This window comes from Doryrhamphus excisus, chromosome 6, assembly GCF_030265055.1.
Source record: "Doryrhamphus excisus isolate RoL2022-K1 chromosome 6, RoL_Dexc_1.0, whole genome shotgun sequence".
NCBI classification, from domain to species: Eukaryota; Metazoa; Chordata; class Actinopteri; order Syngnathiformes; family Syngnathidae; genus Doryrhamphus; species Doryrhamphus excisus.
In genome coordinates this window covers 20778586-20791539 of record NC_080471.1, presented here as the reverse complement: position 1 = coordinate 20791539, position 12954 = coordinate 20778586, and the positions used below count along the sequence as shown (strand labels likewise).

The window sequence follows — 12954 nt, the reverse complement described above, 5'->3', positions numbered from 1 at the left end:
ACCTTTGCCATTGGTTGCTGGACTCTGGGGTTTGTGCTCAAGAGCTGACAGGATCCAGGATTTTCTGATGCAATCCATATTGGTTGTTGACAAAAGCTATTTTCTCATTTTCGACACTGATTGTCGTCTTGATGGGTGACAGGGGAGCACAGCTGTCAATCACAGGGCACATATAGAGAAACCATGCACATTCAAACGCACAACTTTGGACAATTTGGAGTCTCCATTAGTGGTTTAGTTATTCATTCATTCATTTTCTACCGCTCCCGAGGGTTGCAGGGGTGCTGGAGGTAATACAGTCAAACCTTGGTTAGCGTTATTAATCCATTCCAGAATGTCTTGGTTAGAGTACCAAAATGTACTCTAACCAAATCCAATTTTTCCATAAAAAATCATCCAATTAATCTGTTCCAGGAAGACAAAATGTTAACACAAACCATGATTTTATATTCAAAATGCATATTAATTCAAATAAATGATGAATGAAAGGGATAAATAAACATTTAAAGTCACTTTTACCTTGATTGAAAATGCGATTGTTGACGAAGACACGATGTAGCAGCAAGTAACGTGAGTAAATATTCATTCATTCATCCATTTTCTACCTTTTATCCTCACGAGGGTTGCGGGGGATGCTGGAGCCTATCCCAGCTGTCTTCCGGCGAGAGGCGGGGTACACCCTAGACTGGTCGCCAGCCAATGACACATTATCATTACCAATTTATTACCATTCATTTTCTACCACTCCAGAGGGTTGCAGGGGTGCTGGAGGTAATACAGTCAAACCTTGGTTAGCGTTATTAATCAATTCCAGAATGTCTGACTAAAACCAAAATGTACTCTAACCAAATAAAAATTTTCCATAAAAAATCATGTAAATCCAATTAATCTGTTCCAAGAAGACAAAAATGTTAACACAAACCATGATTTTATATTCAAATAAAATGTGATTGTTGACGAAGACACGATGTAGCAGCAAGTAATGTAAGTAAATATTCATTCATTCATTTTCTACCGCTTATCCTCACGAGGGTCGCTGGGGATGCTGGAGCCTATCCCAGCTGTCTTCCGGCGAGAGGCGGGGTACACCCTGGACTGGTCGCCAGCCAATCACAGGGCACATATAGACAAACAACCATTCACACTCACATTCATACCTACCGCTCCCGAGGGTTGCAGGGGTGCTGGAGGTAATACAGTCAAACCTTGGTTAACGTTATTAATCCATTCCAGAATGTCTGACTAAAACCAAAATGTACTCTAACCAAATCCAATTTTTCAAAAAAAAAATCATGTAAATCCAATTAATCTGTTCCAGGAAGGCAAAAATGTTAACACAAACCATGATTTTATATTCAAAATGTATATTACTTACTATGATACACATAATGTCATTGTATGGTCATATCACCTCGGACTTCGGTACGAGGTATATTATTAAAAAAAACAAACTTAAACTGTATTATGGAAAGCAGGAAGTGAACAAATGTACAGTTACTGATTGTAAAAGTACCAGATGGAGGGGTAGGATTTAATAAGCTTTGCTTCTTCCTACTCCTTTTGGATATGTGGAACTGTGAACTGATTATGGGATGCATTCAATTGTAATCTGATCTGAATAATCTGAATAAAACCGTTACCATATTAATTCAAATAAAATGTGATTGTTGACGAAGATACGATGGTAATACAGTCAAACCTTGGTTAGCGTTATTAATCCATTCCAGAATGTCTGACTAAAACCAAAATGTACTCTAACCAAATCAAATTTTTCCATTAAAAAATCATGTAAATCCAATTAATTTGTTCCAGGAAGACAAAAAAACATGATTTTATATTCAAATAAAATGTGATTGTTGACGAAGACACAATGTAGCAGCAAGTAACATAAGTAAATATTCATTCATTCATTTTCTACCGCTTATACTCACGAGGGTCGCGGGGGATGCTGGAGCCTATCCCAGCTGTCTTCCGGCGAGAGGCGGGGTACACCCTGGACTGGTCGCCAGCCAATCACAGAGCACATATAGACAAACAACCATTCACACTCACATTCATACCTATGGACAATTTGGAGTCGCTAATTAACCTAGCATGTTTTTGGAATGTGGGAGGAAACCGGAGTACACGTAGAAAACCCACGCATGCACGGGGAGAACATGCAAACTCCACACAGAGATGGCCGAGGGTGGGACTGAACTCGGGTCTCCTAGCTGTGAGGTCTGCGCGCTAACCACTTGTCCGCCGTGCAGCCTAACTGTTTACATGTTAAGACCTATCATGAAAGTGCTACGTGTCAATGTAAGATAACTGAAGAAATGGCTACAATACTAACATGTTAATGTTAGAATACTAGCATGCTAACCATTAGCATGCAAACATTGAATATGAAAACAATCTATCTAAACATTTAAAAATAGAAATAATGCCAACATGTTAATGTCAGAATGCTATCAATGCTAACACCTAACCTGAAAACAGTGTTTTTGTATGTTTTTATATTCGAAAAAAAAGCTAATAAAAAAACTATAGCTATAAAAAAAACGGCTAGCTAGTGTTGCTAAAATGCTAATTGTTAGCTTGTTAGCTTGTTTGCCTACGTTGAACGGGGAGTCTGTTGATTAGACTAGATTTGACTTTTGTGTGCTAACTGTAGCGCTAGAAGCCACACACACACACCCACACATGCACAGGGAGATCATACAAACTCCACACAGAGATGCCCGAGGGTGGAATCGAACCGAGGCCTGTGCGCTAACCACTTGGTCACCGTGCAGCCCTTGTTTAGTTAAAGTTCAGAAAACACACACCAAGAGGGTGTGCATTTTACAGTAGTTATCAAAGTCCTTCTTAAAATAGAAGTGGGCCACTGGTGAAGACTATCCTGTTCAGTATTTATGTTCCATGGTGAGAATGAAGCAATGTTGTACAAAGGCAGATAAGACAAAGGATGTTTATTACACTGTGATGGGAAACAGAGCTAACTCTGGCCTTGAAAAAACATATGTAAACATTAAATTTGATTGACTCATCTAAACAGGCAACGATTCAGGACAGCACATTTTTGTCAAGTATTTTCAGGAAAGAACATTCAAATACAAATACTTTTTTTTTTGCTTCAATATTTTGGTGTCAAATTTTGCCTTAAAAATTGTACTTATTCACAATATGGTATAATTTGGTAAGATATAGATTTAAATGTAGCAGGGCTGCACAGTGTTTGAGTGGAAACACTGCAGAAAGAGGTGCAGAATCTGGAAGATCTAGAAAGCTTTCTGTGCGGGTTATTGTGTGTAGCTGCTCTATAGTAGTCCATAACTCAATACAAAGTGCAGATAAAAAAAAAACCCCACAGGGGGGTGGAGTAAATTAAACAGTTTGTTTGTGTCGGAAGCAGGAAGTCAATGGAAACACTGCAGAAAGAGGTGCAGAATCTGAAAGATCTAGAAAGCTTACTGTGCGGGTTATTGTGTGTAGCCGCTCTATAGTAGTCCATAACTCAATACAAAGTGCAGGTAAAAAAAAAAAAGACGGGGGGGGGGGTTAATTAAACAGTTTGTTTGTGTTGGAAGCAGGAAGTCCATGGAAACACTGCAGAAAGAGGTGCAGAATCTGAAAGATCTAGAAAGCTTACTGTGCGGGTTATTGTGTGTAGCCGCTCTATAGTAGTCCATAACTCAATACAAAGTGCAGGTAAAAAAAAAAAAGACGGGGGGGGGGTTAATTAAACAGTTTGTTTGTGTTGGAAGCAGGAAGTCCATGGAAACACTGCAGAAAGAGGTGCAGAATCTGGAAGATCTAGAAAACTTTCTTTCGGGTTATTGTGTGTAGCTGCTCTATAGTAGTCCATAACTCAATACAAAGTGCAGATTAAAAAAAAAAACCACAGGGGGGTGGAGTAAATTAAACAGTTTGTTTGTGTCGGAAGCAGGAAGTCAATGGAAACACTGCAGAAAGAGGTGCAGAATCTGAAAGATCTAGAAAGCTTTCTGTGCAGGTTATTGTGTGTAGCTGCTCTATAGTAGTCCATAACTCAATACAAAGTGCAGATTAAAAAAAAACCCACAGGGGGGTGGAGTAAATTAAACAGTTTGTTTGTGTCGGAAGCAGGAAGTCAATGGAAACACTGCAGAAAGAGGTGCAGAATCTGAAAGATCTAGAAAGCTTACTGTGCGGGTTATTGTGTGTAGCCGCTCTATAGTAGTCCATAACTCAATACAAAGTGCAGATTAAAAAAAAAAACCCACAGGGGGGTGGAGTAAATTAAACAGTTTGTTTGTGTCGGAAGCAGGAAGTCAATGGAAACACTGCAGAAAGAGGTGCAGAATCTGAAAGATCTAGAAAGCTTTCTGTGCAGGTTATTGTGTGTAGCTGCTCTATAGTAGTCCATAACTCAATACAAAGTGCAGATTAAAAAAAAACCCACAGGGGGGTGGAGTAAATTAAACAGTTTGTTTGTGTCGGTAGCAGGACGTCAATGGAAACACTGCAGAAAGAGGTGCAGAATCTGAAAGATCTAGAAAGCTTACTGTGCGGGTTATTGTGTGTAGCCGCTCTATAGTAGTCCATAACTCAATACAAAGTGCAGATTAAAAAAAAACCCACAGGGGGGTGGAGTAAATTAAACAATCCGTTTGTGTTGGAAGCAGGAAGTCAGTGGAAAAACTGCAGAAAGAGGTGCAGAATCTGGAAGATCTAGAAAGCTTACTGTGCGGGTTATTGTGTGTTTGAGTGGTTAGAATTTAGGCCACAAAGTCAGGAGATCTCTGTGTGGAGCTTTGATAGACACGCTTTGATCATACATGAACACATAACATGTAATAGTTACAGTATCCAGTATTTTGATGATTTAAAAACACTACTTACTTATGCTAGTTCCATGATGGAAGATGGCTGTGTCTTCCAGCACAAGACGTGTATTCCGGTCCTCAGGTTACGTTAAAAAAAAAATGCTGACAGCAAACGAGCATCTTGTTGAGTCTTTGTAGCGAAATTGAGAGCTAGCTATCTACTCTTCCGTCTGTGAATGACGCTGAGGCTAGCGATTAGCAATGCGTCGTGTTAGCAAGATAAAATATAATATAATAATAATAATAATATACAAGTCAGTTATGTAAATGAGACAGAGTTGATGGTTTTTTTAGATATTTTTGTGAGAGCTTTAGCGTCAAAATAGGTATTTCCGTTGTTAGCTAGCTCATATTAACTAATTTTCTATTGCTGGAATGCACAGAAAGGGGAAAGAAATATATGTTCATGTTTCACATAATGATGGACAAAATTCCAAAAAAAGAAACTTTACATTCCTTCATTTGAATGCAGCATAAAAATGTACTTTATTATACTGACGTCAATTCAATTAAAGCACAGAACCAAAGTATATATTTATATATATTATTTCTCCAACAACAAAATGATCATACCCTACTGTGCAAAACCGCCATGTTTGTTAACACAAATTACGACCAATATGCATCATGTTTCCATTTTTGCTCATTTATGTAAGAATTTACGAAGCTCAGATTTACAGCAGAAATAATGAAAGTGCTGCTGAATCACCAGCCATCACACACAACAATAATACTCATTTTTGATTGACATTGATAGAAGTATTATTAAGTTGTCACTGCAATGTCCGACTAATATTTAGCCTTACTAGTGCAAATTATTCAAGCCTTATTGTATATTTTCTTTACTAAAGGTATAGTATAATGGGGGGTTTGAGGTATTTCAAAATAATGTTATGATACTACTTCTGGGGAAATGTCATGATTATGTTTGTGAAGACAGACACTTTTATTTTATGTCATTGAATCAAGCCGGAGTGGCTGCACGGTGGTCAAGTGGTTAGCACACAGGCCTCACAGCTGGGAGACCCGAGTTCAATTCCACCCTCGGGCATCTATGATTCCAAAAACATGCTAGGTTAATTAGCGACTCCAAATTGTCCATAGGTATGAATGTGAGTGTGAATGGTTGTTTGTCTATATGTGCCCTGTGATTGGCTGGCTCCATGGTGTACCCCGCCTCTGGCCCGAAGATGGCTGGGATAGGCTCCAGCACCCCCCGCAACCCTCGTGAGGATAAGCGGTAAAATGAATGAATGAATGAATGAATCCACACAAAACAATGTGATGAAGTTGATTTAGAGCAGGGGTGGCTGCACGCTGGTCAAGTGGTTAGCACGCAGGCCTCACAGCTTGGAGACCCAAGTTCAATTCCAGTCTCGGCCATCTCTGTGTGGAGTTTGCATGTTCACTCCCACATTCCAAAAACATGCTAGGTTAATTAGCGACTCCAAATTGTCCATAGGTATGAATGTGAGTGTGAATGGTTGTTTGTCTATATGTGCCCTGTGATTGGCTGGCGACCAGTCCAGGGTGTTCCCCGCCTCTGGACCGAAGACGGCTGGGATAGGCTCCAGCACCCCCACGATAAGCGGTAGAGAATGAATGAATGAATGAATCCACACAAAACAATGTGATGAAGTTGATTTAGAACAAATAATCTTTGGGCTGCACGGTGGACAAGTGGTTAGCGTGCAGGCCTCACACCTACGAGACCCAAGTTCAATTCCACTCTCGGCCATCTCTGTGTGGAGTTTGCATGTTCACTGCGGCTTCTTCCCACATTCCAAAAACATGCTAGGTTAATTAGCGACTCCAAATTGTCCATAGGTATGAATGTGAGTGTGAATGGTTGTTTGTCTATATGTGCCCTGTGATTGGCTACCGACCAGTCCAGAGTGTACCCCACCTCTCTGGTCCGAAGACACCTGGGATAGGCTCCAGCACCTTCGCGACCCTTGTGATAAGTAAAAATGAATGAATGAAAGCATTGAAGTAAAAACAACACCACACTTATCATCGTAGTCTACCATCAAACCCAGACTACATTCCAGGTGTATGTTGCATAGGTGAAACAAAAAAAATCCAACACCTAATAATCATATATCATATTTTAGCAAGTTGTGATGTTTTTCCTGTCGTTCCAGCTTCCCACAGGTAGGAATTGTCATCTTGTGTAAAAGTCTTTACAGGGCAGATCACTGGTATGCATGCTGAGAGTCCCCATTTGGGTAATGCTCTTCCTCCTCTTGCATCGTCACCCCTCTTTTCTTTTTCCAGCCCTCTTTCCGACCCACTTCGTTATCTGTTGTTCCGTAACTCTTTTTGGGAGCCACCATGCTCTCGCTGTTGAGCTCGGACTCTTCAGCCAGTTCGTCCTGCTCGACGAAGCCGCATTTCTCTTCACTGGTACTTTCAGGGTTGGCCCAGTCCTGCTGTTCTCCCGAAGCGAAGATAGCGTAGAAGATGACCCCTGTGTAATGCACCATGGCCGCTATAACAAAGACGTTCTGCCACTCGAGTCGAGTCTGTGTAAGGTGGGAGTAAAATACATAATTAATATCCTTTTGAGCGTCAAATACAGCTACAGTGTTTACATGAAAAACAATATGTACTGTACATATCATATTATACAGGTGGTCCTCGGTTTATGATGTTATGTATTACAACGTTTCCTAGCTTCCATAAATGAATATAAAACTTGATTATGCTTGCTCAGAAAACAAATACAATATTGCTCAATAATGCCCACAATTGCTGGATTCTCACGACCAACCACAAGTTCTACTAACGTCAATGTGATCCGGACTTCCTACACTCACTAAATGCGGTCCTACGTATCCTGAAGTACTCGGGAGCGCTTGGGAGTGTGACAAATCACGTACATAGAGAAATGCAAGGGGTGGAGTAAATTAAACAAACGGTTTTGGTCAGAAGCATGAAGTCTATGGAAATACTGCAGAAAGACGTGCAGAATCTGGATGATCTAGAAAGCTTACTGTGTGGGTTATTGTGTGTCGCTGCTCTATAGTAGTCCATAACTCAATACAAAGTGCAGATTTTAAAAAAAAACCCACAGGGGGGTGGAGTAAATTAAATAGTCCGTTTGGGTCGGAAGCAGGAAGTTAATGGAAATACTGCAGAAAGACGTGCAGAATCTGGAAGATCTAGAAAGCTTTCTGTGCGGGTTATTGTGTGTAGCTGCTCTATAGTAGTCCATAACTCAATACAAAGTGCGGATTAAAAAAAAAACACAGGGGGGTGGAGTAAATTAAACAGTTTGTTTGTGTCGGAAGCAGGAAGTCAATTGAAACACTGCAGAAAGAGGTGTAGAATCTGGAAGATCTAGAAAGCTTTCTGTGCGGGTTATTGTGTGTAGCTGCTCTATAGTAGTCCATAACTCAATACAAAGTGCAGATAAAAAAAAAACCCACAGGGGGGTGGAGTAAATTAAACAGTTTGTTTGTGTCGGAAGCAGGAAGTCAATGGAAACACTGCAGAAAGAGGTGCAGAATCTGAAAGATCTAGAAAGCTTACTGTGCGGGTTATTGTGTATAGCTGCTCTATAGTAGTCCATAACTCAATACAAAGTGCAGATTTTAAAAAAAACCCACAGGGGGGTGGAGTAAATTAAATAGTCCGTTTGGGTCGGAAGCAGGAAGTTAATGGAAACACTACAGAAAGAGGTGTAGAATCTGGAAGATCTAGAAAGCTTACCGTGTGGGTTATTGTGTGTAGCTGCTCTATAGTAGTCCATAACTCAATACAAAGTGCGGATTAAAGAAAAAACACAGGGGGGTGGAGTAAATTAAACAGTTTGTTTGTGTCGGAAGCAGGAAGTCAATGGAAACACTGCAGAAAGAGGTGCAGAATCTGAAAGATCTAGAAAGCTTACTGTGCGGGTTATTGTGTATAGCTGCTCTATAGTAGTCCATAACTCAATACAAAGTGCAGATTTAAAAAAAAAACCCACAGGGGGGTGGAGTAAATTAAATAGTCCGTTTGGGTCGGAAGCAGGAAGTTAATGGAAACACTGCAGAAAGAGGTGCAGAATCTGGAAGATCTAGAAAGCTTACTGTGTGGGTTATTGTGTGTAGCTGCTCTATAGTAGTCCATAACTCAATACAAAGTGCGGATTAAAAAAAAAACACAGGGGGGTGGAGTAAATTAAACAGTTTGTTTGTGTCGGAAGCAGGAATTCTATGGAAATACTGCAGAAAGACGTGCAGAATCTGGAAGATCTAGAAAGCTTTCTGTGTGGGTTATTGTGTGTAGCTGCTCTATAGTAATCCATAACTCAATACAAAGTGCAGATAAAAATCGTATCGGAATTCCATAATAAAATCATGCCCTGTTCTACATCAAAATAAATGCTGTGATAAAGTGAATGTTGACTGTATACATGAAGTATACTGTATACATGAAGCTGTTGTACCTTGTGGATGGTCAGGGCTCCAACAATCAGGGGACACACCATTCCTGACAATGTCCCCACCCCATTGGAAATGCCCATCAAGATGCTGGCATAGCGAGGAGCAATGTCCAGATGATTAACATTAAAACCTGTCGACACAGTAAGCACAGGGTTGTCTGTGTAGATGCTCACAAATAAGTAAGGGTAGAATTACTACATTACTAATAACCAATTAGCTAAAAATGTCATCCAATACTTCTCTACAAGAGAGGAGAAATATGATCTCAGGGAAGAACTACATTTGAAACACTTATATGCTAGGACTACGTTAAAAAGCCATAGCATTTCAGTATGTGGAATCAAACTATGGAATGGATTGAGTAAGACCCTCATAGTACTTACTATGGTACCCATTATGTCATTGGATGCTCATATCACCTCATACTTCGGTACGTGACAAAAAATTAAAAAATAAAACTAAAACTGAAAATAAAAATAAAAATAAAAATAAAAATAAAAATAAAAATAAAAATAAAAATAAAAATAAAAATAAAAATAAAAATAAAAATAAAAATAAAAATAAAAATAAAAATAAAAATAAAAATAAAAATAAAAATAAAAATAAAAATAAAAATAAAAATAAAAACTATATTAGGAAAGCAGGAAGTGAACAAATGTAACAGTTACTGATTGTAAAAGTACCAGATGGAGGGGTAGGATTTAATAAGCTTTGCTTCTTCCTACTCCTTTTGGACATGTGGAACTGTGAACTGATTATGTGATGCATTCAATTGTAATCTGATGCATGTTCAAATGAAATAAAACCATTACCATTACCATTACTACTTCTACTTGGATCTCCAATGGTACACTATCACCAACAGGTTTCCAAAGGCTGACTGAGTGAAGATGATGGCTCAAGCTAAGTGGCTAATTTTCCCAGACAATGGAAGAGAGAGAGACTGACAACGTATGTGATGAAGGAATTATGAGGCTTTTCATTTGCGATGCTTGTCGCAAATGGTAGGCTATTCTTTAACTAGCCATATTACACTCACTATTTGGATAAAAAAACATTTATTTAATCAAAAGTTTTAACATATTTCTGTGTACTAAATATAATAATCTTTTTTTCCTCTTTAAATTTACATACCGATGCATTCTGTATTACAGTACATGTTTTGCACTTCAGCGTTTACTGTGCATTTTACAAAATATATGTACCATCCTTAATACCCAGGTATTACCCTTTAGTAATAAAAACAGGCAAAAAAATAGTACCTGAGATGGCAAATCCACTGAAGCCTACAGCAAGCACCAGGAAGGAAATGGCTACCGCTCGGGTGTGTGAAAATCCGACCACCAGCAGCAAAGTAGCCTCCATTCCAAACCCTGCAAGATGTCAGCACATGAAGAACAGACTGCAAAGGCACTCACCAGCCACATCATTTGGTATGCTTCATATGTGATGAAGTTGATTTAGAACAAATAATGTATCTTTGGGCTGCATGGCGGACGAGTGGTTAGCATGCAGGCCTCACACCTAGGAGACCCAAGTTCAATTCCACCCTCGGCCATCTCTGTGTGGAGTTTGCATGTTCACTCCGGTTTCCTCCCACATTCCAAAAACATGCTAGGTTAATTGGCGACTCCAAATTGTCCATAGGTATGAATGTGAGTGTGAATGGTTGTTTGTCTATATGTTTGCCCTGTGATTGGCTGGTCACCACTCCAGGGTGACGTCGTCCGAAGACAGCTGGGATAGGCTCCAGCACCCCTGCCACCCTTGTGAGGATAAGCGGTAGAAAATGAATGAATGAATAATAATAAATATACAAATAAGTACCAATATGAGTTTGGAAATCTATTATTCCCATCATGGGCTGCACGGTGTTTGAGTGGTTAGTACACAGGCCCCACAGCTAGGATACCCAAGTTCAACTCCACCCTCGGTCATCTTTGTGTGGAGTTTGCATGTTCTCCCCGTGCATGCGTGGGTTTTCTCCGGGTACTCCGGTTTCCTCCCACATTCCAAAAACATGCTAGGTTAATTGGCGACTCCAAATTGTCCATAGGTATGAATGTGAGTGTGAATGGTTGTTTGTCTATATGTTTGCCCTGTGATTGGCTGGTCACCACTCCAGGGTGACGTCGTCCGAAGACAGCTGGGATAGGCTCCAGCACCCCTGCCACCCTTGTGAGGATAAGCGGTAGAAAATGAATGAATGAATAATAATAAATATACAAATAAGTACCAATATGAGTTTGGAAATCTATTATTCCCATCATGGGCTGCACGGTGTTTGAGTGGTTAGTACACAGGCCCCACAGCTAGGATACCCAAGTTCAACTCCACCCTCGGTCATCTTTGTGTGGAGTTTGCATGTTCTCCCCGTGCATGCGTGGGTTTTCTCCGGGTACTCCGGTTTCCTCCCACATTCCAAAAACATGCTAGGTTAATTGGCGACTCCAAATTGTCCATAGGTATGAATGTGAGTGTGAATGGTTGTTTGTCTATATGTGCCCTGTGATTGGCTGGCCACCAGTCCAGGGTGTACCCCGCTTCTCGCCTGAAGACAGCTGGGATAGGCTCCAGCACCCCCTATTACTGTCGTATTATCGTTTTATCGCATTAGCAATTTTTGATTAAAGAAGACATAAGAGATGTTCCTTCTGGTTTCCTCAACTTACCTCCACAGTTCATAAGTTTCCTCACATTTGTAGTCGTCATGATTTTGTTACTGCGTAGGAAGTCCGCCAGCTGTCCTCCAATGGGAACTACAATAGTCATCACCATGTGCGGCACGGCAGACAGGATCCCCACCTAAAAGGTTAATTATACAGTACATCCAAAGGACATGTAATATAAATATATATATATAAAAGCACTGATTAATGCCATTGTGATGAAAACATGACGTCAACCTTGCTGATGGGGAAGCCAAAGACTTCTTCAAAATATGCCGGTTGGCTGATGAGAAGCAGATAAAAGGTCCAGCTGCGGCAGAAGTTGGCCACAATGATGGCGTACACCGGCATAGACGTAAAGAAACGACGCCAGGGTGTCTTGAATTTCTTAACATAAGAATAATTGTGTGTTATTGTGTGATGTTATAATTTCTATATGAAAATGATTGCAGTATTACGTCACCCACCTCAGCCGCACTCAAGTGATGGGTTGTTTCACCGATACTGGACTCAATGTATATTCTTTCTTCATCTGTGATAGTTGGATGCAGCGCCGGACTCCCGTATGCCAGGAGGAGCCACAGGACATACCATATGATCCCAAAAACACCTTATCGTAAACAAAAACACAGGAATCATGAAGTATTGATCCTCTAGTATGCTCATTTTTCGGCCTTTTGTATAGATTGTGGATTCCCATAGAGGCTACACATGAAAATTTGCACAGAAAACATTCTAGATCTTCCAGAATCTGTACCTATTCCATGTGTATTTGCATTTTTAATTTATTCCACCCACATCCCGCAAATTGAATAGTGGTTAGGAGCTACTGGTTTCATATTTCACGTTAATGTTCACAAAAGCGGGGCTGCACGGTGGTCGAGTGGTTAGCGCGCAGACCCCACAGCTCGGAGACCCGGGTTCAATTCCACCCTCTCTGTGTGGAGTTTGCATGTTCTCCCCGTGCATGCGTGGGTTTTCTCCGGTTATTCCGGTTTCCTCCCA

General features: G+C 40.3%; 1 protein-coding gene across 1 annotated transcript in view; it reads right to left on the bottom strand.

Moving 5' to 3' along the window:
* Positions 1-5409: 5409 nt before the first annotated feature.
* Positions 5410-12954, bottom strand: part of slc17a8 (solute carrier family 17 member 8) — a 14396-nt gene continuing 6851 nt past the window's right edge. The window contains exons 7-12 of the mRNA XM_058075475.1: positions 12417-12559; positions 12187-12336; positions 11953-12085; positions 10543-10653; positions 9283-9410; positions 5410-7375 (exon numbers count right to left, since the gene is read on the bottom strand). Of these exons, the coding sequence (XP_057931458.1) occupies positions 7046-7375; positions 9283-9410; positions 10543-10653; positions 11953-12085; positions 12187-12336; positions 12417-12559 (995 nt within the window). The 3' untranslated portion in view covers positions 5410-7045. The remainder of the gene's footprint in view (positions 7376-9282; positions 9411-10542; positions 10654-11952; positions 12086-12186; positions 12337-12416; positions 12560-12954) is intronic.